This window comes from Gymnoscopelus microlampas (assembly GCF_963454915.1).
Source record: "Gymnoscopelus microlampas genome assembly, chromosome: 22".
NCBI classification, from domain to species: Eukaryota; Metazoa; Chordata; class Actinopteri; order Myctophiformes; family Myctophidae; genus Gymnoscopelus; species Gymnoscopelus microlampas.
The window spans coordinates 15,684,391-15,709,224 of record NC_139959.1 but is presented as its reverse complement, the minus strand read 5'-3'; the positions used below and the strand labels follow the sequence as shown (position 1 = coordinate 15,709,224).

The following is a 24,834-nucleotide window of genomic DNA, read 5'->3' as shown; positions in this document are numbered from 1 at the left end:
GTCCATGCCAATGCTTTGAGATCTATTTTTGAAATGCTCTCTTGCGAGCTGACACTCGGCATAATTGCAGGTATTTCTTTTTGATCTTAACGGTGGTTATGTAATTTAGGTGGAAGTTGGATCAGCCCAGTCCACTGCTCCAGACGGAGAGCCAAAGAGTTTTCCTCAAGCTGCTGTCCCATCCTTTACCGCCTGTCAAGACGGAGACCTACACCTGCACTCTGAACCTGGTCAAGGTCGGAGCTAGCCCACTTAAGCCTGATGTATAATTAGTTGCGTGTCGGTGTTGAGCGCAGAAAACAGCCGATCTACAACATCGCGACGCGTGAGCTTGTAGATCGGCTTTTTTTCAGTGCACACAACCAAAGTATAAATCAGGCATTATACTGTCAGGCACTTCTAGTCAGGCACATCTAAAACAATTTTCAGGTTCACGGCCATGTGTGGACCCCCAAAGGTTCTAATAGAGCCATTATGTCGGTGTGTTTGGTAGTGTGTTCATTTGTGAATAGGTGAGCAATACATGAATGATTGAATAAATGAAAAGGTGACTGACGAATGATATGTGGGACATTTGATCTCCGGGGCTATTCATCTGACCACCTATATTCTATGAGTTAGTGTATGCTAGACTTGATCATAGCTCTTTTTGGTTTTGAGTGCTTTGTTGAAATCTTCCAAACGAGTTGAAGTTCATATATCCCAATATGGTGTTGTTAATTTAGACTTTGTTAATTGTTGATTTTATACCTCCAGGAGTGCCTCGGCATCCAAAATGCGTGTCGTCTGGCATCGTCGGTTTGCAGTGGAGTCCACTTTCTTCTTCACCACAGAGTGCTGTATGAGATCAGTGCATTTGGACTCCAGGACTCTGCAGACAAGGTGGGCTCCAGACTTGCATTCTCAACGGGGGACAGTGCGTCTCATAACAGAATTTTTTATAAATATAATAATTCGTACCTGATAACATTGGCCAAAATAATTGCGATGAATTATTTCATACAGGATGATGGTGTACCTGCTAGGCCTTGGCCTGTCGCACCTCCAACGGTGCCGATGGAGGACTATGCATTAGCTAAATGTGCAACATTGTTTTCTCACTCAACAGTAAACAAACCAACATACAGTATAACAAACCAACATACAGTATAATTGTGTACATGATATACCTGCGCATTTCTAAAGTAACAATTTAAGACCTTTTTAATACCTCTAAAATGAAAAATGGTTAAGCATTTGCCAAATTGTCAAATATTAGAGGTTGAAATTCTGAAAATAGCAGATCAGCTATTAGTCATAGTCATAGTCATTTTATTTGCCATTTGTAAATAAAATGTGAACTACATTGGAAATGGGGTGCAAGAGCTAAAAACATTTTAAGAACATTTACAAGACATGATACAAAAAGGTACAAAGATAACCGAGACCGAGATAAGAGTCTAGTACTATAGAGCTCTTCTAGAGCTGGTAGGTTGGCACCAGTTATTTTTCGGGCAAGGTGCACTACTCTATTCAGGGATTTTCGCTCCTTCACTGTGAGGTTACCAAACCAAACTGTAAAAGAACTAGTAAGAATACTCTCAATAATGCAGCGATAGAAATTAAGAAGAATCTGACCATTGAGAGTGAACTCTTTTAGTCTTCTTAGAAAGAAGAGCCGTTGCTGGGACTTTTTGAGAATTAAGTTGGTGTTGGAGTGCCAGCTGAGATCCTCCGAAAAGGTTACACCAATAAATTGTATACTTTTTACCATCTCAACCTCTGTACCATTGATTGTTAGGGGATGAGGAGGTGTCTTATTACGGCGGAAATCAATGATGAGCTCCTTCGTTTTTGAAGCATTAAGAATGAGGTTGTTGGCCTCGCTCCACCTAACTAGGTTCTGAACCTCTGATCTGTAATTGGACTCATCATCGGATTTTATCAGCCCGATGATGGTGGTATCGTCCGCATACTTTACGATTAGATTGTTGAGGTGGTGAGCAAAACAGTCATGAGTAAAGAGGGTAAACAAAAAGGAGCTGAGAATACAGCCTTGAGGAGAACCAGTACTCAGGATCAGTGTATCAGACAGGACGTTACCGATTCTGACTCTTTGTGGCCTTAGGATTAAAAAACTAAAAATCCATTTACAGATTGAGTCACATAACCCAAGACCCTGCAGTTTGGGGATCAGAAGGGAGGGAATGAGCGCATTAAACGCAGAGCTGTAATCTATGAACAGCATCCTTACATAGGAATTGCTCTTGTCTTAGTGCTGATAGACGGAGTGCAAGGCTATGGATATGGCATCCTCTACTGATCTGTTTTTTCTGTAGGCAAATTGCCAAGGATCAAAGGAAGGGGGAATCTGTTTTTTTATGTAGTCAAGCACTAAGCGTTCCAGACATTTCATTAACACTGAGGTTAGTGCAATCGGTCTGTAATCATTGTGACATGTGACAATGTTTTTTTTTGGTACTGGAATAACAGTAGATTTACACAATTTAAACAAAATGTAATGACTCAACTCCTACAATTCCAAGTGCTTGTCAGAGCAGGGGGGTGGTTCAAATATGATTGTTTTTGGGGTCGCGGCCTGACAAGGTTGAGAAGCACTGGCCTAGACACCCAGCCTCTTTGTCACAGGCTTCATGTCATCATGTCAGAGAAGAGGTGGTGCAAGTCTGACTTATCGCTTACAGAGGCTGCTGTTAAGAGCTTTATAAGTTGTACTTCATCTGCCCCAGTGGGTTCAATAGTTTACCTGTGTGATCCATAGGTGAACGCCGCTGCCAAGGATGTTCTGCTGTTCCTGATCAAGGGGCGATTAATGATGACAGCATCCACCTGGGACAGATTCAACGAGGCAGTTTACCCAGTCATCCCTGTTCTACAGGTGCTGAGCTGTCTGTATACAAAGCTCATAAAGCAGGATCACATTTTGCGAGTTACATCGCATTGCTTTCATGGTGGTTGTAAAAAAAAAAAATGACAACAGTGATGTGTTTTCCCCACAATCAAAACAAATATGATCACAAAACCAATTTTAGCACTCACAGACCAGTATATTGAGCTGCCAGCCAGCGGTATATTCAGTTATTCTCTCATTTACATATTCCGTGTGATATTGTTTCCTGTATTTATTTATTTATTTCAGTGGAAAAACCCAGCTTTTTATTAATTGTTCGGTTTGAGGCAGCGGAAAAAGCCAGGATTGTTTTTCCATGAATATGCATGAGAGTTTGACTAGGCTGTCAAGTGTGATTCAATTCAAGGGGGCCATTCAGAGATGGCAACCAGAGACAAAATGATACCGGCCGTAATCACAACCTGCATATTTATTATCTGTGTTACGCTGCACAGCATTCCCCCGTTGTTTGTTTCTTTGTCCGTCTAAAGCGGTCCATATATTGTGTGTGTGTGTGTGGGGCGTCACAGGGTTATGCAGGTACCGAAGATTCATTGGGAAACTGCGTCCTGCTGTTAAGTGAAGTATCCGATGTGAGAGGAGATGACGTATTTCCAATCACAGGCAAATTGAGGGCTGCATTGCGACTCCTGTTCACTAAAAAGCCAACGTGAGTGAGAGGAACATGCTTTTTTTTGTTTTTTTGTGTCATTGCAGACGCACATGCATGCATCTGGTCTCTACTGTGTTTGTGTGTTTGTGTGTGTGTGTGTGTGTGTTTGTGTGCAAAGCTGTTTGATGAATTTGACATTCAGTCCCAGGGGCTTTGTGTGAGACAGACGTCAGCATGTCTGGGAGTCAACATATTCTGCTCTGCAACACTTGTGATGGACGTATTACCTCCGTCTGTTGTCATCAGGTGATGTGCTCATCAGCTCATCAGAGCTCTCTGTGATGCTTATGTAAAACACACCATCCAGTCCCACTCTGTGAATATTGATATAGGATAGGATGCCAGTCACTAAGCCAACAGCCAAGTGCTGGTCTCTGGCTGTTAAGATTGTCCATTCTACCTGCCAGTTTGGTGTGGAACCAATTAACATTTGGATATTCTTATTTTTTAAGCAAAACAAACAAAACAAAACAACTTTGCTGTCTGGCTGATATATTTTAATGTGGCCCAAAAAAAAACGCTAAAAGGGAAAATAGCCTTTATTGAAGATGGTCCAATATTGATTGATACATTACTTATGTAGTGAAAGGAAGGAGGTAATTTAGATAGGTAACTTGGTTTATAACTTCATGGATGTGCTTTTTTATTCAGAGACTGTTTAACATTAAGAATAGAATAACTAGTCCATACAACACTAGTAGTCCATACCCAGGGATGTGCGCACTCAAACTGTGTGCAAGCTTGAAACTGCAACTGGCACTAGATCCCTGGCACAGATCCCATAGCCCAACAAAAATGGTAACAGCTTAGATTTGGGAAAAGTAAAAAATCATCTGCAACCATTTTTTAAGATATGCAGCAGTGAAGGGTGCACAACAATGCTAATAAACAGCTTAACATTTTGGAAAATATGAGATTCCTTGCTCCCTACATAAGACAATGGTCAATACGAGTGCAATTTTCTGATTGACTGGGCAACCCACTGTGGAAGAAGATGGATGAGGACAGAGAGAGAGGACAGAGGTTTCCTCATTTCATAGCCAGGCTCCACGGTGCACCCATTCGACTGCACATGCACTCATAAACCTGGCCAGTGCAACTAAACATTTTCCTTGGCCTTTCCTTACCTTACATTTAGCAGGTCTGTCTAGGTGTGTGTATGTGTGGGTGCACCTAAATTATATGCTGGTGTTCCTATATGAAAAATCACACCTGTGTGAAGGTAGCGGCGCCTTTGATACATTTTGTCATCAATAAGTGTTTATAATGTGTTTATAGCCACGTGTCACGTGAAGCTTGACCAATCACTTTGTTGACGTGTCTGACCAATCAGAACGTTGACGCAAAAGCCAGGTATAGAGGGCTACCGCTCTATACCTAAAGGTATAGAGCGGCTAGCGCCGCTAAAAATGTAGGCACACCAGTACAATTAACTAAAAAGTTAGTCTGGAGCCCTGTATAGTAGGATACTAGGATAATAAGTGATAATCTATATTGACGAAACCTGTGTGTGGGTGTGTCTGCTGTCCCGGGCATGCCAAACGGAGTCAAACTTGGCGTGTGTCCCGAATGACCCGAAGGTGTGCAGTGCCAAGTCAGAATTTCCAAGAAATTAAAAAAACATGAATGTCTGTCCACGAGTTTGCGTGTTCGCCTGTGTTGGCCATAAATGTTTTGTTTATAAAGCCTAAAAGGTGAGCTATATGAATTATTTTCACAACAATCAATCGTCAACCAACATGTAATGATGGTGACACCCCTGTACTTGAAAGTGAGAAAATGTGTGCACAAGCTTTTTAATCGGTGGTTCTCAACCTTTAGAATGTCAGGACCCTCCAGTTTGATGGCCTTTTTAAAATGTTTTATTTGTAATCTCTAGTCTGGGACCCCAATCTACACTGTATCATCTGCACTGTTAATTTAACGCTGAGTGCACGAATGGAACCGAATGGACATGTAAGGGTCCCAGTGGGTCCAACTCCATTCGGTGCCATTTGTACACTCACAGAGTTCAAGGGGGTCCGTGGACTAATGCATATCAAACGGAGGTCCTTGAAATACAAAGTGAAATACACAGTGGTCTATGACATCATGCATGTTCTGATGCGCGCGCGGCGAACGGGTTGAAGTCTCCTCCCTGCACGTTGTGACGTCGGCGGGGTTGCGTGTTGAACTCCGACTCCAACGAGGAGAGTTGCTGGGTCACCCCGAGGAGACCTCCCACCTCAACGTTCAGGATCACCCAGATCATGTCTCCGAAAAGCAACCCGGAGGGCGTGCACATCCTCCAGCGGCCCTGGTAAATCTCTGGAGCCGCGGGGCTACACATCGCCACGCTCACGTCGCTGATTTCATACGGCTCCAGAGAATTCACCGCCACCGCATCGACGTGGCCGAACCGATCACCACCGATGTACTTCAGAAAAGCACCGGGGGGCCACGCTTCGCCGCCCGTGTTCTGGACCCTCCAGGTCTTCGTGAACGGCGTGTCCGGCGGGACGGACTCGCCTTCCCCGATCGTCACGTCCTCCACGAAGGACATGGACGGCGGGCGCTCGTTTACGGGACTCTCAAAGTCGTAATACTTGCCCACGGCGTCCTGCAGGTTCCAGTTGGTCATGTCCAGGAAGAACGTGCATCCCGCCGGGTCCAGCTGGAAGCCCAGAAGTCTCTGGAGCTCTGAGATCAGAACGTCTTTGTCCGTCGTTCCCATACAGCGGAACCTCTGCATGAGATCTGCGTCCATCATGTCCATCACCTCCTCCCTGTCTATCCCCTTCTCCCTGTCTATCCCCTCCATGCCCATCCCGTCCATTGTGTCCATGCCGTGGTCCAACACCACTGTTGGGCAGTAACTAGTTACTAAGTGATATACTACTCTTATATTATTACCCGATGATCCGCTGTGGCGATCCCTTATTTACTTCCCTTATTACCTTCCCCAGTAACTAGAAGTGTAACTTATAACTGCCAAAACAGCAATACTATTAGTCTCTAATCCAAATATTGTTGAGTTACCAATTTACAACGCAATTAGTTTTTCACTGAGATAGACTGTATTAAGCTCATACGTTCCATAAAGCCTTGTCACCTGCAAAAAAGAACAGATCTTTACTTTTTTAACTTTCCTTACTTGCTCATACCTTCTACCTATCTTATCTCTCCGGGACAAAGCAAGGCTAAATTCGTCTATAACACCTTATAATCTGACTACGGGTCAACTCTGATGTCACAACAATGACAAACTGATGTCAAGCATGCTTAACTAGGCCGATTTGCGCAGGCAACCCATTTTCACACCCGTGCCGTGGAACGGGTGACAACTGGGGACGGATTTGACCATACTGCCAGTCTGTCACATCATGTGATCTAACAAATCCCGTCTCCCCTTCATTACTAACAGGGTGAGAATAGCAGCAGTGCAAGGCATCTTGCCCCACCTAACAAGTGGTGAGCGGGCCAACATGGCCAGACCAGTCCTGAATCAAGCAGTCCTCGATTCCCTCCCATTGCTGTTCTGCCTCAAACAAACCTTGGACATCACACTGGACACCATCAAGAACTCCTTTCTTAAGGTATGGATCCATTTCATACAGACACACTTATACTTGGGGGTTGGAATGGGAACCCCCTCGAAACCGAAATGCTGCATCTCAAGGGGCTTATCCTCCAGTGAAATTTCAAAATAAAATAAAATAAATGTACAAAAATCAACAAAATAAAAATGATTGTACTTCATTGTCAGCATGTGTCTGTCTGTCTGTCTGTCTGTCTGTCTGTCTGTCTGTCTGTCTGTCTGTCTGTGTGCTTCCACATGGCATCTGCAAGTGCCTGTGTCTGTCTGTCTGTCTGTCTTTCTGTCTGTCTGTCTGTGTATACCCACATGGAATCTGTATGTTCTTGTGTTATGTGGGGCACAGGTGGAGTCCGTGGAGAAGCTATTTGGCATCTTGACGTCTGACACGGTCGACGTTTCCCTCAGAAGGTCATCTGCTGAACAGCTGGCTGTCGTGCTACAAGGTCAAGTATCAATAGAGCGATTAACCATGATGCATTCCTTGTCTGCTAGACCACGATTTCTTCATTTTTAGTCCTATCCTGCTGTCTCCCATATCAGCCGCACGCCTCTGCGTTTTCCTCTACAAAGCTTTTGCTACCATCTGTACACTCACTGACCATTATTTGTTTGTTGTATCCCATTTAAATGTATTTATTTGATGTATCTTTCGCATAAACTACATATTGCACTACGACAGAGGCTCTGTAGATAACCCACAGACTCAGAGAGGTGGAGTTTTAGCAGCATGAAAATAACACTTGCATGTTATGCACTCTTTTTTTATACCCAGGCAGCCACACATGCCAACTAGTCCTGTGTTTGCTGCTTTAGATTATGCGAGTGAATCACAAAAATCATTATATATATACATTTATTTTTTATATGTCACGTTTCCCTACACATACCTTATGGCCCACATCTATCTTTACACTCTGTTCTTACCCCCTGCTGGGTGGGAGTGAAGATAAGTGGAGCAGTGTGAGTATCGCTACCCATTGTTCGCATAATTAATTCAAACAATGATAATGAACTAGATGGTCCAGGTGGGATTGTAGAAGCGATGTTCACTCGATGAAAGCACCAACAATCTGAGCACTCTTTTTTGATTGGAACGGGGAGCTCCCCCTCTCGCCCCTCCCCACCCCAAACTAAGCCTCAATTTGCTGCTAATGCAGCAGTGTTTTTGTCTCCCCACCATAGCCATATGTTACAGGCAAACAGGAAAAGTAAATATTCAAGGAGTTATGCAAATGTTGATTGTCAGCATATTGAATGGGTCTCATATTTCCCCACAGACACGGCGATGCACCCTGTGCTGAAGAATCTTGGCATAACAGACAAAGTCATCTTTTTCATTCTGGAGAGCATAAATGGCAGTGAGGTAAAAAATAAATAAAACAAAAACGACATTGGCAGAGAGCTAAATCAAGGTGTATGAGGCAATGGCTATTGAGACCAAACAAAATAAAAAAAACAAATCTCGTCTTGTGGCGAAAATAAATAAATAAGACGAACAGAATAATATGGGCAGATGTGTGTATAATTATGCAAAGCGTGTTGCGTGCATTCGTGTCGTAATTGCATATTGCCGGCGGATGTGTGCAAGGCTCAGTGAAACGTGCGTGAATGAAGGATGAAATAGCCTGAGCTAATGGCGCCCGAGTGACCCTGGGCAGCAGTCCTCCAGGCTCTGTTCAGTTCTGCTCATCGTTCACCAGGGCCTGCTAATGGGGGCAATGGTGCAGCAGGTCTGCCCATGTTAACCACTTTAACCCTGGTATCCACTATTTGGGGCATGTCATCATAGGCGGAAAAGTAAAATCATTTTTCCTGACACTAGCAGATCTACGAGCTCATAATACAATGCCTTGCGAGTTGCGATGTGAGCTTGTAGATTGTCTATTCTTTTGTACTGCTTGAAAATGTTCTAGATTTTTGTAACACAGATTTGTAACAATTGAAAAACAATAGGGCTTAAAGGACCACTTCACCCATTTCCGACCTATGTTCATATAATTGGTCCTCACTAAAGCTTATTGTAATGTGGTAAACATTTTGTCTATTCGTTCTGTGTCTCAGAAAGTTCAGAAACCCGCCTACCAGTGACATCATCGATGGGCTATCGAAGCTTATAGAAACTACAGACTCTCTTCCTGGGAAGTTAGCATGCTATAATAGAAGAATAGTTGTTCTTGAAGTGACCAAACCTGCCTACTGATGATGTCACTGGTAGACTGGTTTCTGAACTGGCCACCGCCCACCAATGAGACACAGAGTGAGTAGACAGAAATGGTACCATATTACAATGAGCATTAGTGAGGAGGTTGGAAATCGGTGAAGTGCTCCTTTAAGTAGTCGGAGACCCATGGAGCATGACTTGTATCGACTAATTAGCATAATAGGAGGAGACATGGCAGCAGACTCTTATCTATCTCAACCCTCTGTTTTCTGCAACTTGCACAACCGTAGCATGTAGCTCTTGGTTACCTGAAGTGACACTATTGTAGGTATTGTGCGTGTGCGTGTGTGTGTGCGCATGCACGTCAGGTAGTCGGCGAGCAAATACAAAACTTGTGTGTGTGTGTGTGTTCTCCCCAGAGTTTGGACTGCCTGTTGGAGCCGTGTTTGTGCATTCTCAGAAAGCTGGTGTATGCTGATCCCTCTCTGAGGCACAGCCTGGCGGAGAACACCCCACTGCTCCTCATGTTGCTCAGGGGTACGTTGACAAGACAACTCATTAAGTAAAGTTCAACCACTACACACATTATCGTTGCCTTAGCTCCGGGGCACAGACACGCATCAAGACAGAACATCAAGTCATCTGCTGTATACGCATAGCCCTTATCACCATCATCATCACGTTCCAAAGCTGTTAGCGGGATGCATCTCGTCTCTAATGATCCCTGCTCAGCAACAAGTAGAGGCTCTTTCTGCCACTTGAGCTGTATCTGTGACGCTGCATTCTGTTCACTGCAACACCCGTCTATTGGCATGGCTCCATTTGCAACACTGACAAATGGGCTTTGTGTTTGTTTGTGAACATACAATCGGGAATTTATTCGATCATCACATTGTGGTTGTGGAGGTCACACAATTTTGTTGAGGAGCTTTGACTTTCAAGTGATAAAAGCCAAAGGCGCGTTCGGCACATGAAAACTTCTATTGTCTTCTTTTCAGCATCCTTGTTGTTAAAGGAAAACAAAGTGAACGTTAGCGAGGCGGCAGCGCTCATGTGTTTCCTACTTTTTGATGAGATTGCCACAGTTGATGTTTGGTAAGTTATTATTTATTAATTTCACTAGCAATTCTTTCTATTAACAACCTAAATCCAGTGCAGTCACATTTGCAGTCTCCACTGTTAAGCCCCTTGTTTTCGGTACCTCCTTTCCCTTATATCAGGACTGACACATCCTGCTCCGACGTGGCTGTCGCACCATTCTCCCTGCCGCTATCAATAGTACGAAGGTAATTGGCGCCATACTGACTTTGGTAATAACCTGGTGGATACGTGGAGCTGTAAATACATGTGCATGACTCAGCTTCACCATTCATTTGCAACCTATTTCGAACACACGCCAAACTAAATCCTCAACTCGCGTCCCCCTCTCCCCTCCTCCCAGGTACAACTTTCCATTCCAGGCAGCGGCCCATCACGCCGTCAGCCCCTACTGCTGCGTCCTGCAGCCCTCCTCGGACCTCCTGAGCCTGGCCCCTGCCCGCCACGTGCTGCAGGTTGCCTGGAACACCGCATGGCACTCTGGGATAGACAGTCTGCTGGAGGAACGCCGAGGCATCCACAACGACGTCACAGAGTAAGGACTTCTCTTATTTATTTTACTTAAACCTACGTCAAGGGTGTCAAGCTAATGTTTATTTATTGGGGTAATGCCTGTTCATTAGTTTCGGGATAGGATATATTATGATGGGTGGGGATTGGAGACCACAATATACGAATGCTAGCAAAAGGAAGAGTAAATTATTCCTGACTGGCCACTGGGAGAAGGGAACAGACTCATTTGGTTATTCATTGTGTTCATTATGTTTACATAAATGTATCGTAAATGTATCATTACGGTTGTTTTATCGAAGGGAGAGCGCAAAGTGTCTTGCTCTCGCAAAGAGAATATTTAATTTCAGCTCAAAAATAAAGTGTGTGAGACAGACAGGGCACGAGACGAGACAAGCCCATTGTCAGACCACCTTCTACACACACCTCTACCTGGAGTTACTGTTTTCTTCCAGTGCACGAGGGATGTAGCAAAGGTTTGGCTTCACCGGCTAGGGGGGGGATTGCATTTCAATCTGTCTTCATTTACGTCTAATGTGACCTAACGCAAACAGATGAGAATGCCTCGCATTGCAGTTTAAACTGGCTTAATTACAGCAAAAGAGTTTTAAGCACATAATGAATGCATCTCCAAGTTTGACTGAAATTGTTACACCGTGTCCACCGTCATTGGGAGAGGAGCTTTCACTTAGCAGAGACTGACATCAAGATAGATTGGCCTACGGGGAAAGGTGCGTTCACAGAGATCTCATTTTGAAGTCACATTTTACTCCCAAGCAAACAAGCCTGTATATCCACTGTGCCGTGAAAATTCCCTATCATTCTGTTGACTGTGGCTGCTGTTGTGGCTTGTGCTGTGATTCGAGTCATCACAGCATAGGAAATCTTAAACCGTAAGCAACAGGGAACTGTCTTGTTGTTTGCTATATATGTACTGGATGTTATTTGTGTGTGCGTGTGTTTGTGCAGAATCTAGAAAGGCCCTCTGATGCCCTCTCTGATGCGATGCATCATCGCTGGGATATCAATTGTGCAGCACGCCGTCTTTCGACATCTAGGTCATGATCATGACGTTTTACTTGACGATTTATTGGGGTCATACAAATAATTGCAATTAATGGTTTAATTGTGTTTTTGCCGTTGAACATTGGAACATATAAATAAAAAAGGTTTATATTAAACATTTATTTTAGACCTCGTAAATTGACCTCGTAAATTGCACAGGGCAGACATGAAAAATAACTTAAATATACAAAGACATTACTGACATACTCCATAATTTTATTGTTAAAAAAAGTAATTGTAGAAATAGCAGATCTACAAGCTCACAGCGTGTCATATTGCGACACTAGTATATATATATGGGCGTATCGGGTTTGTTTATGGTTATGCCTCAGTTAGAGTGATGTGGCCGTGGTCCTGCCTATATATGTAGCCAATTTCAATATAATTTTGATATACCGGTAACAGGATTGTGATAGGCCTATCGTAATCTCAATCAATGTCCCTGTCACTTTTTCACCATCTCTTCTTACTGACCTCCTCCCGCCCAGATTCCATGACGACCTGACACTGTCAGAGACGCAGCTCCTGTCACTGCGGGCGTCTCACCGCCCCACCGGGCTGCAGGACTGCATCCAGGCCATCGCCACGGCAGCGGGACACTGTTCTGTGACCTCTGCCCTCTCCAGGCTTCGCCTCTACCTCCTGACAGACCGAGCGGCCCTCCTCCCGCACAGCCACGCCCCCCACAGCTGCAGGAGTGTCCTCCGCTCTCTCACTTGGCAGCGAGCTTTCACCAGGTACAGTATACCAGTGGTTCTCAACCTGTGGGTCTGGACCCCCAAGGGGGTCCAGACCCACAGATTTTTTTGGGGTGTGGGGGTCCCCAGATGATAGTTAAGTGACAATTTAAGACCTTTTTAATACCTTAAAAAAATAACCATTACTGCATCAAAAGTAATCAACAAACTATACTATAAAACATTGGCCAAATTGTCAAATACCATAAGAAAGAAGCAAAAAAGAATGTAATAGCCGATCTACAAGCTCGCGTTGTGAGCTTGTAGATCTGCTATTTTCACAATATTTATCTGTGGAGCGGAGTCAAACAAAATAGGGGGTCCCCAGTTCAAATATGATTATTTGCGGGAGGTCACGGCCTGAAAAGGTTGAGAACCACTGCAGTATACCACAACAAATCAAATCCATTATTCATTGAGATTCATTAGATTTCTTGGGATTATAATAACCTACAATACTCTGCCATCATAGGCATTGTTGTAGAGTGTGTATATAGTATCTACATCGACTACAGGCTGTTGAAGTGGCGTCTGGGAGGCATTATTGTCGTGACAGCCAGTGTGACAATACAGCGGCATCTCTGAACTTTCCTTGACTCTGTTGCCCTTTTGAGAGAAAAATAAGTCTAAATTCTAAAGTTTTATTCTGTGGCTCAGTGAGGACACTGTGGCCTTCATAACAGAGTGAATATTGAACAAGTACAAAAGGCCATTCATGCCCAAGTCTTATGGCATTCTGAAAGGCTTAATATGGAACATAATTGGTACCCTATATGTAATGTCTACCTGATGGGAGCAGTTCACGTTCTGAATACAGGCAGGGTCGGCGATAATTTCCCATGCCTGTAACAGTTTTCTCAAAGAGCATTTGGAGGGAGAGATGCTTGTTCACCCCATCACTTTCATTGCCACGTTTTTGGATGGGTCTATTTATTTGTGATTTTTAACTATACTGTATGTTACCAAACCAAGTTAATATTCTGTAACGTATTACAGACTGCTCTCTAGCACAGCATGGTAAAATAACATCTTCGTCTGGGGTCTTTAATCTTTATTTTATATATTTAACGGATCACGTTATCTTAGGTTCTGGACGCCCCCCGTCCCCCCCAAAAAAAATTATGTAATTGCTGCATGTCACTCCCTATCTCTCTCAGCATTTCCTGTCAGACTACTATCCTATCAATAAAGGCATAAAAGCCAAAACAAAAATCTTGATCTTCCTTAATAAAAATGCTTAGCCTGAGCGGCCAGTGGCCTTATAGGTAGGTAGATTGCTCCGATCTGGACATTTTCTTTTGTTTTATAATTAAAGGACAGCGTCGTATTTATTTATTATTTGGAGTCAGTGGACCCATAGAGCTGTAGGTAGACTGGCAGTAGGCACAGACCGCACTCATTGAAACATGCAATTAAGACTATGTTTATTGATGATTAAGCCTACAACAATTAATTTTCATTGTTAAATGCTGCTTTTTTTGTCTTTTAAAGGAGCATAAATAAATGTCTACCATTCGTCTACCAACATTAATTCTGTGTATGTGCATATTACATTTTGGGTTGGGTAGCCTATAAAAAAGGCTCAAATATGATTATTTGCGGGAGGTCACGGCCTGAAAAGGTTGAGAACCACTGCAGTATCCGTTAATTAAACAGAATAAATCGTCTAACCGACTGGAAAAATATCCGTTACTGACATCCCTACTTCAAACGGCACAAAATAAATTGAAAATATTTTAAACTTGTAAGGGAGAGCCACCAATATTCCACCAGAGGTAGTGAAACAGACTTCATCCCTAGTACATTCAAGGGGACATTTTCGCACATTGGAATACGTTGCCCACTTATCTGAAACAGAGTGCTTCTCAAATCATCTTTAAAGGGGCTTTAACTTTTTTTTTAGTTTAGTGTCATGCAGACAGAGTTGTGTGGGTGTGTATCTTATGTGCAAGGTAATACATCAAATGCATAGAAATAGTAATCTAGAATCAAGAACCTATCATCATCAGTCAGTCTAACAGTAGAATATCCCCCCCAAAAAATCCTTTCACTCCTGGTTTTAGTTAGAAAATGTAATTAATCATTTAAAATACATAAAGATGCGTAGACTGTTGGCCAGTAAACTGTAATGCTGCTGCTGCTGCCTGATGCTGCTACCTGTGTCATAGTTAGATATAGATATGTACTTGTCTCTGTTATGTTGTGACTGTTTTTTTAGAGGACCACAATGGAAATAAGCCTTTGGGCTTTATCGTGATATTTTGTCTGCTATATGTTGTGGAAGTGCTGATGTGCCGTTTCCTTTTATCACCAAATAAATTCATTCATTCACGTATACCCTCTGTACAACCCCAAACCCTCTGAGTCTTCCCAAGAACTAGAGTCGCTGTATCATCATAGTGCATACAGAGTTCACATAGACACAGATTGCAGGCAATATACATCCAAAAATAATTTCTTCTGTTTTCATAGTGTTTACAATGAGATGATGATTTACCACACACGCACGCGCGCGCGCGCACACACACACACACACACACACACACACACACACACACACACACACACACACACACACACACACACACACACACACACACACACACACACACACACACACACACACACACACACACACACACACACACACACACACACACACACACACACACACACACACACACACACACACACACGCACGTTGAATATCAGGCTTCAGACCTCCCCTGCTGGCAGAAGGCCGTCATTTCAAGCCATTTCTACTGTTGGTGCTAGAGGAGAGACTGCATCTTATGTCAAGTAATTCTTTCTGTGAACCCACCTTGGCGGATCTTAATCCCAATATGCGCTGTCTAAATGGTAAGGAAATGTTTGCACTCAGCATTTAAAACAGCTTTTTGCCTATCCAAATGCAGAGCGCAAATTCTGTGTGAATTTAGCAGTCCACACCTCACTTTAAGACCAACACATCCATGAGCACTAAATAGGCGCAAGATGGTATTTTGTAAAAAATACTTTTCAAATAGAAAATCTTGTACTTTTGACTCAATTACATTTCTAGGGACCCAAACATACAAAAGCACATTATGAATTTATCACTTTAAGCCCTATAATCTACAAGCTCATTGTGAGCTTGTATATCAGCTACTTTCACTATTTTTAAAAAACATTTCAAACTAATTTCTGTGGGAAAAAATGCATTACTTTGGAATTGTTCAAAATGTCAATACAGCAATGCATTGATATTAACTTATATACTTGAGTATTTACTTGAGTATATAAATTACTTTGTCCATCACTGCAAGATGGCAACAACAGCGTTTAGTCTTATTACAATCTCCATCCACTCTCTGCAGGTTTCTCCAGGTGCGTCCAGCATGCTTGGAAGATGAGAGGCTGCTGGCAGACATTGTTGCGTTCCTGAACGCCTACTTCCAGCAGGGGTGCACTGATCCCTCGTCTGACCAGGCGACGGACGACCTGCGCTGGATACTGGAACTGATCCTAAACCATGTACCAAAACACAGTTCTTCATTACTTTCCGGTCAAAGTTTCAAAAATCAATCAATCAATCACATTTCACAGTCAATGTCACGTTTTGTCTTTTCTGTTTATGGTTGTGGTTTGGAGGGTCCCAGAGTTGATAGTTGAGGTTGTTGGTAAATCTCACTGGTAAAAAAAACAGCTGCCCTCTTCTCGGCTGACTTGAAAGTAGGGTAATAATGATTTAATCATATTGCAAAGTTTAAGTAAATTACTGCCCTACGAAAGTAGTGAAAATAGCAGATCTACCAGCTCACAATGCATCGCAATGCGTTGTGAGCTTGGCTATTTTCTCTATTTTAAAATAATAACAAATGGAATGGCTTTGGGCATATAAGGTTTCCATCTGACAGTAACGATATGAATCAAGGTTTCCGTATTTCCCTATTCCCTGCCCCAGAAGAGATGACGATTAATATGAAAAAGAAACAGATTTAAGATGGAGTATTTTAGTGAACCAAAGGCTGTGATGGTTACAATATTTTGTAGTGTCAGGTGTGTGTGTGTGTGTGTGTGTGTGTGTGTGTGTGTGTGTGTATGCACTTTTGTATGTATTTACGTGTTAGTGTGCACATTGTATTTCTTAGTATATTTGATACCTTTAATGCCATTAAGCTCTCTCAGCCTCTCCAGCACAGAGACTTGTATATAAATCTAATGCATGCACAACTACTGTATTATCACACACTGTCAAAAAAGACAAACACATTACTCTTGGTTTCATTATGATAAAACTATTGCATCAGCGTACCTCCTCAGAGCCATGGCAAGTGATGGTTTCCTGGGCTTCTTTTTTTTTTTTAAGATGAAAGGATGTCTAAACATTTTTCGCCTTAGGAGAAAATCTGCACTCTTGCACTCGATGCGTATGCAAACAATAGGCCCTCTCCTGGCAGCCAAAATGCTCGAGTAGAATGCTTGGCAGGGGGGCATTCCGTCAGAAATCAATCACTTTTGCACCTCACCCTTTTTAGATTTCAATAATTAATTTCATACATGTTAACCTAATGTGAGTGTCAATGCGATTAAAACATGTAATCACATAATAAGGAAGCCTGAGTCCACAAAGTACAGATGTGGTTATTTATTTATTATTTTGAAGCCACTGGTCAAGGGCTGATGGACTTATATCAGACAGTATGTTCTGCCTGTTGCTGAACACACACTACCACCCCGGGGGGGAGCAGCTTTCGTCTCTCATCCATTGTGATGTGTGTGTGTGTGTGTGTGTGTGTGTGTGTGTGTGTGTGTATAATTACTGAGCTGTTTCAGGAACAGCTGTCTCTCTGTGCTTGCAGTAACTAACTGTATCATGCACGCACGTTGTGCAATGAGGCGTGCATGTTGTTCTTTTTTCTTTTTTTTGGGGGAGGGCGGGGGGAGTTGATGTTTTTGCGTCCCTTCAGCTCTGCATGGTGACATGGGCGGTGTTGTGGGGGAATTTGTTGCGTATGTGATATCCATTCATTCACGCTTCCACATAATCACCACCTTCATCCTTCATTCCTCCCCACCGCCGCCTCATAATTTGTGGTTGTTGGTCAGTCGTTATAGTGATATTCCTCACGGGGTGAACATTGTCACTTTCTTGCAGGTTTACATCTGCTAAGCATTTAACATGCTGTACCACCCCGAGTCGAATGCACTGTGTATATGGGAGGGGTTTAAGAAATGGATGAATTTGAATCACTCGTATAGTCCTGTCACCTATTCCATCTTGTACGATCCACCCGTCTGTTCATTCCACCAGGAGACGCCGTCCCTCCTGGACTTACTGCTTGGTGTGGAGAGCCAGGCGGGACCCGGTCAGAGTCCAATGGAACCGGAGGAGCTGAGGAGCCAGGTCGGCCAGAGACTGCAGAGAGATCTCACCAGCTTCTTCAACACTTTACTCCGCTGCCTTGAACGAACCACCGACAGGTAGACTCTCTCACAGAAACACACACACACACACACACACACACACACACACACACACACACACAGAACAATACTTAAATTAGTGAAGGATCAGTCTGGAGCGGCCTGCCACTTGGCATTCACTGCTTTGCCTTTCCTTTTTCCACGTCTGCTCACAGAACCTTGAAGGCTGAATGATGGATGTGCATGAAATTCAAATAATGAAAGCCTTTAAAGCCATAAAATCTTGGGATGGCCCATTAGAATTTGATTGAAAAGTGTATGTTTACCGGACCCGTTCTAATTAGACAAGTGGGATTTTTATGTGGGTTTTGTTGGTATTATACACAGTGCTGACCTGCTCACCAACAGCACCTTGGGGCTGTGGAAGCTCTATTGATTTTTGGATTATTTATGTATTTTTTTAATATCGTCTCCTACTAATTATGCCCTGATTTTTTCTCTCCATCTGAATGTAATGAATAGATTTTTCCTCATGAAAATTGAATGAAAGCGTCGGGATTGTTACGCTTTGTGTGTAAGTGGAGAATGGCCGCACGCTCATGTAAAGTTATTCAGGCCGCCTGCGGGGGTTGGATAAATGTTTCATAATGATCAGAACCCTTAAAGGAGTGATTGAAGAGGAGTTGTTTGTTTCAACTGCAGGGGGAGTGTTGCGTTCAGCATGTTTTGGAGGTGTTGAGGATGTTGACGCAAACAGAGTTCGCATTTCTTCCTTTTGTAATTCTAAGTTTAACATGATCTCACTGGAGAAATCAGGGATCAGAACAAATTTATACACAAAGATATTAGGGGAGGTTGTGTCATAGGAACCAAGCTGTACTCAAAAACAAATAACAGGCCTGCATCTTACAGTTATTCTGTAATATTCACATATTGTTATAGAGTATTGTCAGAACATGCAGTATAAGTCCACATCCTCATTGTCATCAATGTTGCAACAAGACAGGCCTTTAGAGCATGGCCGATATATTGGCCATTATTTGACTTTTGTGATGTATCGACAATCATGCAGCCAATGTGTCCTAATTTTTTGTTTATTAGTGTTATTTTGATTTATTTGTCTGCTACGTTGTCAAATATCAAATCTAACTTTTTCAACAACATTTCAACATTTAGCACTTTTTTGTAATTCAGTATTTGGTGATCTAAGAGTCTCCAAAACCGGCACCAGACCCAAAAGCCTGGCATCGGTCGGTCAGGTCATACATAAGGCCTTACTTACCTAACAGTGAATATATAATAATACTATGTAGTTGGTTACCTAGGGCTGGGGGGAATACTATGGGAAAGCATCAATGGCTCTCTGTGTTTGTTGGCAATAAAACTGAGATATAATATAGTGTGGTCTTTCTCTGTCTCTCTCTTGTTTTCGCTCTCTCCCCGTCCCTCCCTCCCTGACTCTGTCTCTTTTCCTGTCTCTCCAGGCTATCACTGGCTCTTGCAGGCCCCTTCAGGAGCCAGCTGGCGGCCCGTTTGCTCCAGTGCCTGCGAGTTTCCGATGCCCCGCGCTTCTACGGCCTTCCCAGCCTGGAGAGGACACTGCTGGGCATGGTCAGTCTGACAGCCCGGCCTGGCTGGAGCCTCCACTGCCCAGAGCTGGACTCTACGGCCCTCTGCTCCAAGTACCTCAGCGGCCTGTTGGAGGTGTGTGTGTGTGTGTGTGTGCATGTATTACAATTCCCCTACTCAGAATGCCTGCGGAAAATAAACACACAGTAGGTACTGTCAGTGGAATTAATTAAAATCAAGCCAAAACATGGTTATGGGACATGAATCGCAATCGGTTTAAAAATGGAATCGATTGGAAGCGCTGCACCCCGAGGCGTGTGATGAGGATAATCAACCTTGCCGATTCCATCTGCTCTGTCACTCAGCAGTCCACAACAGATTCGCGCAACACGCCCGCAAACTAGCTTACACAGCAGCCATAAGCGCAGGGGTGTCCAACATTTTATTCCTGCTCAGCACTTAGCGCTCCCCGCGGAAGCCAACGGCAGCGGGTTTTGTCTGTCAGCTCGTGTTCAGATCGCCTTTTATGGGAGGCCCGGGCACGCACGAATCAGCATTACGTAGTCCCAAGCTCGTTTCTTCTCCAGCAGAGAGACGCGCTTTGTCAACGTGCCACTCTGAATAGCAGACCGTGTTTCTCACTTCCTCCTGTCCACTCTGCGTCACCCTCTCTCTCCCTCGGGCTCGGCCCGCAACCTCTTTACTCTATTCATCTGCTCTCCAATGACACCCCAGCCCCCTCCGCGCCGCCCTCCAACCTTTTGAAGGCAAAGCAAAGCAATTAGTCTCAGTTGTATTTAACCTTGTATTGTGTTTAACCCATTAAGACCGAGGACAGCATCTCTGTCATTTTAGATTTAGATATACAAACTCATAGTGCCGTGCTATGAGCTTGTAGATCTGCAGTTTTTTTTTTTTTAAACTTATGTTGTTATATCAGTGGTGCTCCAACTTTTCCTTGTCAAGGACCGTGGCCGTGGGCCCCCCATCTAAAAATATGATGTTCCAGGGAGGGACAGATCGGAGTGACAAATGTTAGCTTTAAAACATATATATATATATTCAAAAAATATCAGATCTACAGCTCATAGCACTGCACTCGGTGCCGCGCTATGAGCTTGTATATCTGCTATTTTTGAACAGCCAAATAAATCTTAAAATGACACAGATGTGTTCCCGGTCTTAAATGGATTAACCTTCATTAAGATGCTGTGACTCACGGATGCTGTGAGTCGCATGACAATCTCGGTGAAACGTTCTTGAGCTCAGTCTCCCCGCCTGACCTCCGCCATTCAAACTGACAAATGTGCTACAAATGGGAAAAGACTAAAAAGGGCTAAAAGACACAGCAAATTTGCTGGATGTGTGAGAGGGCAGAGGGTACACTTTTTACACGCAGTATAGGTCTTGTTCTGTTATTCAAGAATATTGATCCCAAGTAGATAAGAATGTTTTCGATATTCTGAACATTGACTTTATTTTCAGCCCGAGGCTGTATGTGTGTGTATGTATTGGGTGACCCTCTGCTCCTTGCTAATTGTATAACTGTAAGTGACCAGAATGGATCCAGACCAGTATTATGGTGGGAAAGCAGATCATAATGAGGGGGTGGAAGACGTCAGGGGGGACCCTCTGTGCTGGGAATGGCTGACTGAGCTGGGAAAGGTTGCAGCATATGAGCATCTATCTTACGGGATGCAAAATAGATCAGAGGCGTTTGAACTGAAATGGGGGAAATATCTAATTTATATCGGCGGGGGGGGGTGGGGGGGCGTGAGTTCTTGGGCTGGCCCTGGGGCCCTTCTGCTTATGCGATTTGGAGCCTGCGGGCGGGTGGAGGCGCGGCATGCTGGCCCTGCGGCGCGTGGTGTGTGGGTGGTCTGTTCGCGGCATGCTGGGCCGGGCGCTGCCGGTGCTAACGTTAAGTGTAGATTCGCTATTTTCACTGAATGTTGGCCTATTTTCATTCTATATTCATTCTATTCTAACCGGATGCACCACAGTGGATTTGAACCTGGTGGTGGACAGGCACTTTAGCCCTGTGCCACCGGAGCGCCATAATTTTTCCCCTTCTTGAGCTGAATCAATCCAGATGCACTAAAAGCCTTTCACAGCCAGCAGAGGCACGTATAGCGCTATGTTTAACTTGAGCCACAGGATAATCTCAGCTAGGTAGATGTAACAATGTCCACAAGTCCGTCATACCTCCGTATTACCACCGACTGCAAGGTTAATGTTGAGAGCTTTTAATACTACTTAGATTGGTTTCTTCCTTTGAGCAATTTTCAAAACAGGGTTACAAAGTGCTCCATCCCACGCCTTCCCTCTCACCTTTCCTACATCTCAATAAAAGCAAAGGACTGACCACTCTCCCTCTTTAAAAACACAGCATGTATGGTGTTCTCATCATCGTGCCTAGGGTTCCTGAACGGCCATAAACGCCACTGTAGATGTGCATAACTCCAACACGCATGACAATACTGTTCCGAGTGAAAGCCATCAAGCCTCAGAAGTAGAGCAGTGTGTTATTTTCCTGCAGCAGCATAGGAGGTAGAGAAGAGGCACGTTTGCAAAACACTCTTTCTTGAACAAGTCCATAACATCTGTTTTTTTCTTTAGAATGTATCTTTGCTAATGATATATTGGATTCATGTTATGTGTGTATTTTAAGACATTTAAATATTTGAAAAAATAAATAAACTTAACTATCAAACAATAATTTGACGGCCTCCCCTTGAATGACTGAGGACCCCCTAGGGTTCGCGGACCCCCTGTTGAATACCCATGGTTTAAGGAATAACATGAATACACACTGATGCGTATGGATGCATTGTGATGCTTTTTTACCTCAATATAGATCCAATATTGTGGTTCCTTTCTTGTTCTCTCAGGTGATCTCTTCGTTCTACGTGGAGTGGGGTGGAAACGCCATGTCCTTCATGGGAAAAGGTGTGACCAAGAACGCCGTCATCTGCCTGCTTCACCTCTCCCACGAGATGAAGGCCGAGAACAAGGATAATGTGAGTATGGAGAACACCTCACCCACCAGTCACCGGATTTGTTTTAGAGAAGGTTCTCGGAACCTATTTTGGGTCCTGCTCAGGCGGTAGTACTAAGTACTTAGAACTTGTGCTTAAAAATGTTTTCCCAAAAAAGCTAAAATAACAGATCTACAAGCTCACAAGGCGTCATGATGCGTTGTGAGCTTTTAGATTGGCTATTTTAAAACATTTTGGCTAACACTGTACGACAAAGTATAAAATAACGCTAATCGATAGAATAATTGCTCAGAAAATAATTGATAGTTGTAGCCCTAGTGCCAATTAGAATAAGGTGGTGGTTGTCACAGGAAAACAGCATCCTTTTAGCTCGTTATTTAGTTTCAGTGATGAAATCCTGTACATTGTTTTGTCACAACATGGCTTTTTTTCCTGTCAAGGAATAACTTTTTGTGCCACAGGCAGGATATCACTGTGCTTAAGGAACGTTCCGCACTGTAGTTGAAAACTTTTCTTTCCTGTACTCTCGTCATTCTCTGTGCTGCAGGACTTCATTTCCCAGTGGGCTTTGGGGCAGGAAGCAGGATCGGAAGAGACCAGCGCTTCTCCGATGGGTTTGGCCTGGCTCATCCCACTGTGGGTGGATCGAGATGCAGAGGTGTGGCTTGACCAGCAATCTCAACGCATGTCACTGATACTTAATCATCATCGCTGTCGGGTAGAAACCTCATATGTCCCAAACTGTTACTTTTCTGTAAATGGGAAATACCTGTGTTCTACTAGATCCATGTAGTTATTATTTTGCCACAAGCTCTTGTTAATACCTTTCATTGATTCAGAATTTATAAAACCCACAGGCACACTTAACCACTTTCACTTAATTTTAGCTTGCTGACTATTTGGCAAATTTTGTGTGACACTGTAGTATGACCAAGTAGGGCATTCATTTACAAAAAAACATACAATGTTGAAATATGGAGATAGAAGGTTTCTGCCTGACGACATATTACTGCACACACTGTCTCTGTGGTTTTAAAAAAGGCCTTTGGTTCTCCAGGTACCCCCAAAGGCCCTTGAGGGGGTTCCAAGGTGTCCCCAGACACCAGTGTGACAAGGTGCTGAGGGTCTATTTTTAATGCTTATTATTTCAAAAGATTTAAAAAAATATTTGAGAAAAATCATTATTTTTCAAAAGAATGAACAAAAAAGAAAAATCCATAATAGCAGATCTACAAGCACATTTCTCTGTGACTTTGGGGACACCTACAGCCAGGGCTGGGTAACCATCACTCTCTAATTACAGATGTGAGTGTGCACACACGCCACGTGGTCTTTGAATATTTAATTGCGCGTGCCTACCCACCCACACGTGCACCCACATAAACATGTGTGCCGTTTCTCAATTTCTTGCTGCCCTTCCTGTCAATTCCCCCCCCACTCCAACTCCTTCTCTCTCTCTCTCGCCCCCAGGTAAGGTTTTCCAGTCTAGGCGTGGCCTCGGCCCTCTCGTCGGTGCCCAGCGGGTGCCAGGGTCTGTCTGCCAGCTGTCAGAACATCAGCGGGGGGCTGTGGGGTACGCTGCTTAACATGCTCCTGGACCAGCAGGAGTGCAGTATGGTCCGCAGAGAGGTAAAACCCACCCACTCCACACTGCCGTCAGCACCAGTCATATAAATACACAATGAGTATAACCCATCCAAACCGGGAAAGCGTCTGTGTCACTTTAGATTTTTAGACTTTGGCTTGTAGATCTGTTATTTTTGAAAAACCTTGAAAATGTTTGCGAATCTTTGAATATATATATATTTTTAACTCAAATCTTTGCTTCTGGAGGTCCCTGGAACTAAATGGGGGGTTCGGTGGGCAAATACAATTTTGGGGGTCCTTGAAATGAAAAAGTTTGAGAACGACTGATATATCAACAGAGATATTTCAGAAAACCGTTAGGATTTAGAAGACATTTTTTGAATCGGCCTCAGGTCTTAATGGGTTAAGACTATGATGTCAAATTGTATGAATTCCGCTTTACTTTTTTAAATGTTTTTTTTTATAGTTTTGCCTATAATTACATAAGTGTCCTTCTAATGCACGACTGGACCGTGACTTTTTCATAAAAATAAGTAAATAAAATAACTACCTGGAAAAATTA

General features: G+C 43.4%; 2 protein-coding genes across 2 annotated transcripts in view; one reads left to right on the top strand and one right to left on the bottom strand.

The window, feature by feature from the left end:
• Positions 1 to 24,834, top strand: part of rttn (rotatin) — a 63,464-nt gene that overhangs the window by 14,134 nt on the left and 24,496 nt on the right. The window contains exons 14-31 of the mRNA XM_084048935.1: positions 110 to 236; positions 757 to 882; positions 2,762 to 2,878; positions 3,421 to 3,560; positions 6,967 to 7,138; positions 7,484 to 7,583; positions 8,418 to 8,503; positions 9,721 to 9,838; positions 10,300 to 10,396; positions 10,522 to 10,587; positions 10,743 to 10,934; positions 12,463 to 12,711; positions 16,068 to 16,224; positions 18,005 to 18,174; positions 19,602 to 19,821; positions 22,578 to 22,706; positions 23,233 to 23,343; positions 24,156 to 24,314. Of these exons, the coding sequence (XP_083905061.1) occupies positions 110 to 236; positions 757 to 882; positions 2,762 to 2,878; positions 3,421 to 3,560; positions 6,967 to 7,138; positions 7,484 to 7,583; positions 8,418 to 8,503; positions 9,721 to 9,838; positions 10,300 to 10,396; positions 10,522 to 10,587; positions 10,743 to 10,934; positions 12,463 to 12,711; positions 16,068 to 16,224; positions 18,005 to 18,174; positions 19,602 to 19,821; positions 22,578 to 22,706; positions 23,233 to 23,343; positions 24,156 to 24,314 (2,536 nt within the window). The remainder of the gene's footprint in view (positions 1 to 109; positions 237 to 756; positions 883 to 2,761; positions 2,879 to 3,420; positions 3,561 to 6,966; positions 7,139 to 7,483; positions 7,584 to 8,417; positions 8,504 to 9,720; positions 9,839 to 10,299; positions 10,397 to 10,521; positions 10,588 to 10,742; positions 10,935 to 12,462; positions 12,712 to 16,067; positions 16,225 to 18,004; positions 18,175 to 19,601; positions 19,822 to 22,577; positions 22,707 to 23,232; positions 23,344 to 24,155; positions 24,315 to 24,834) is intronic.
• LOC311039029 (protein ILRUN-like) lies at positions 5,653 to 6,318 on the bottom strand (the record flags this gene model as incomplete). The annotated part of the gene is made up of 1 exon (XM_084048671.1): positions 5,653 to 6,318. One exon carries the CDS (start codon positions 6,316 to 6,318, stop codon positions 5,653 to 5,655), a length of 666 nt encoding a protein of 221 aa, XP_083904797.1.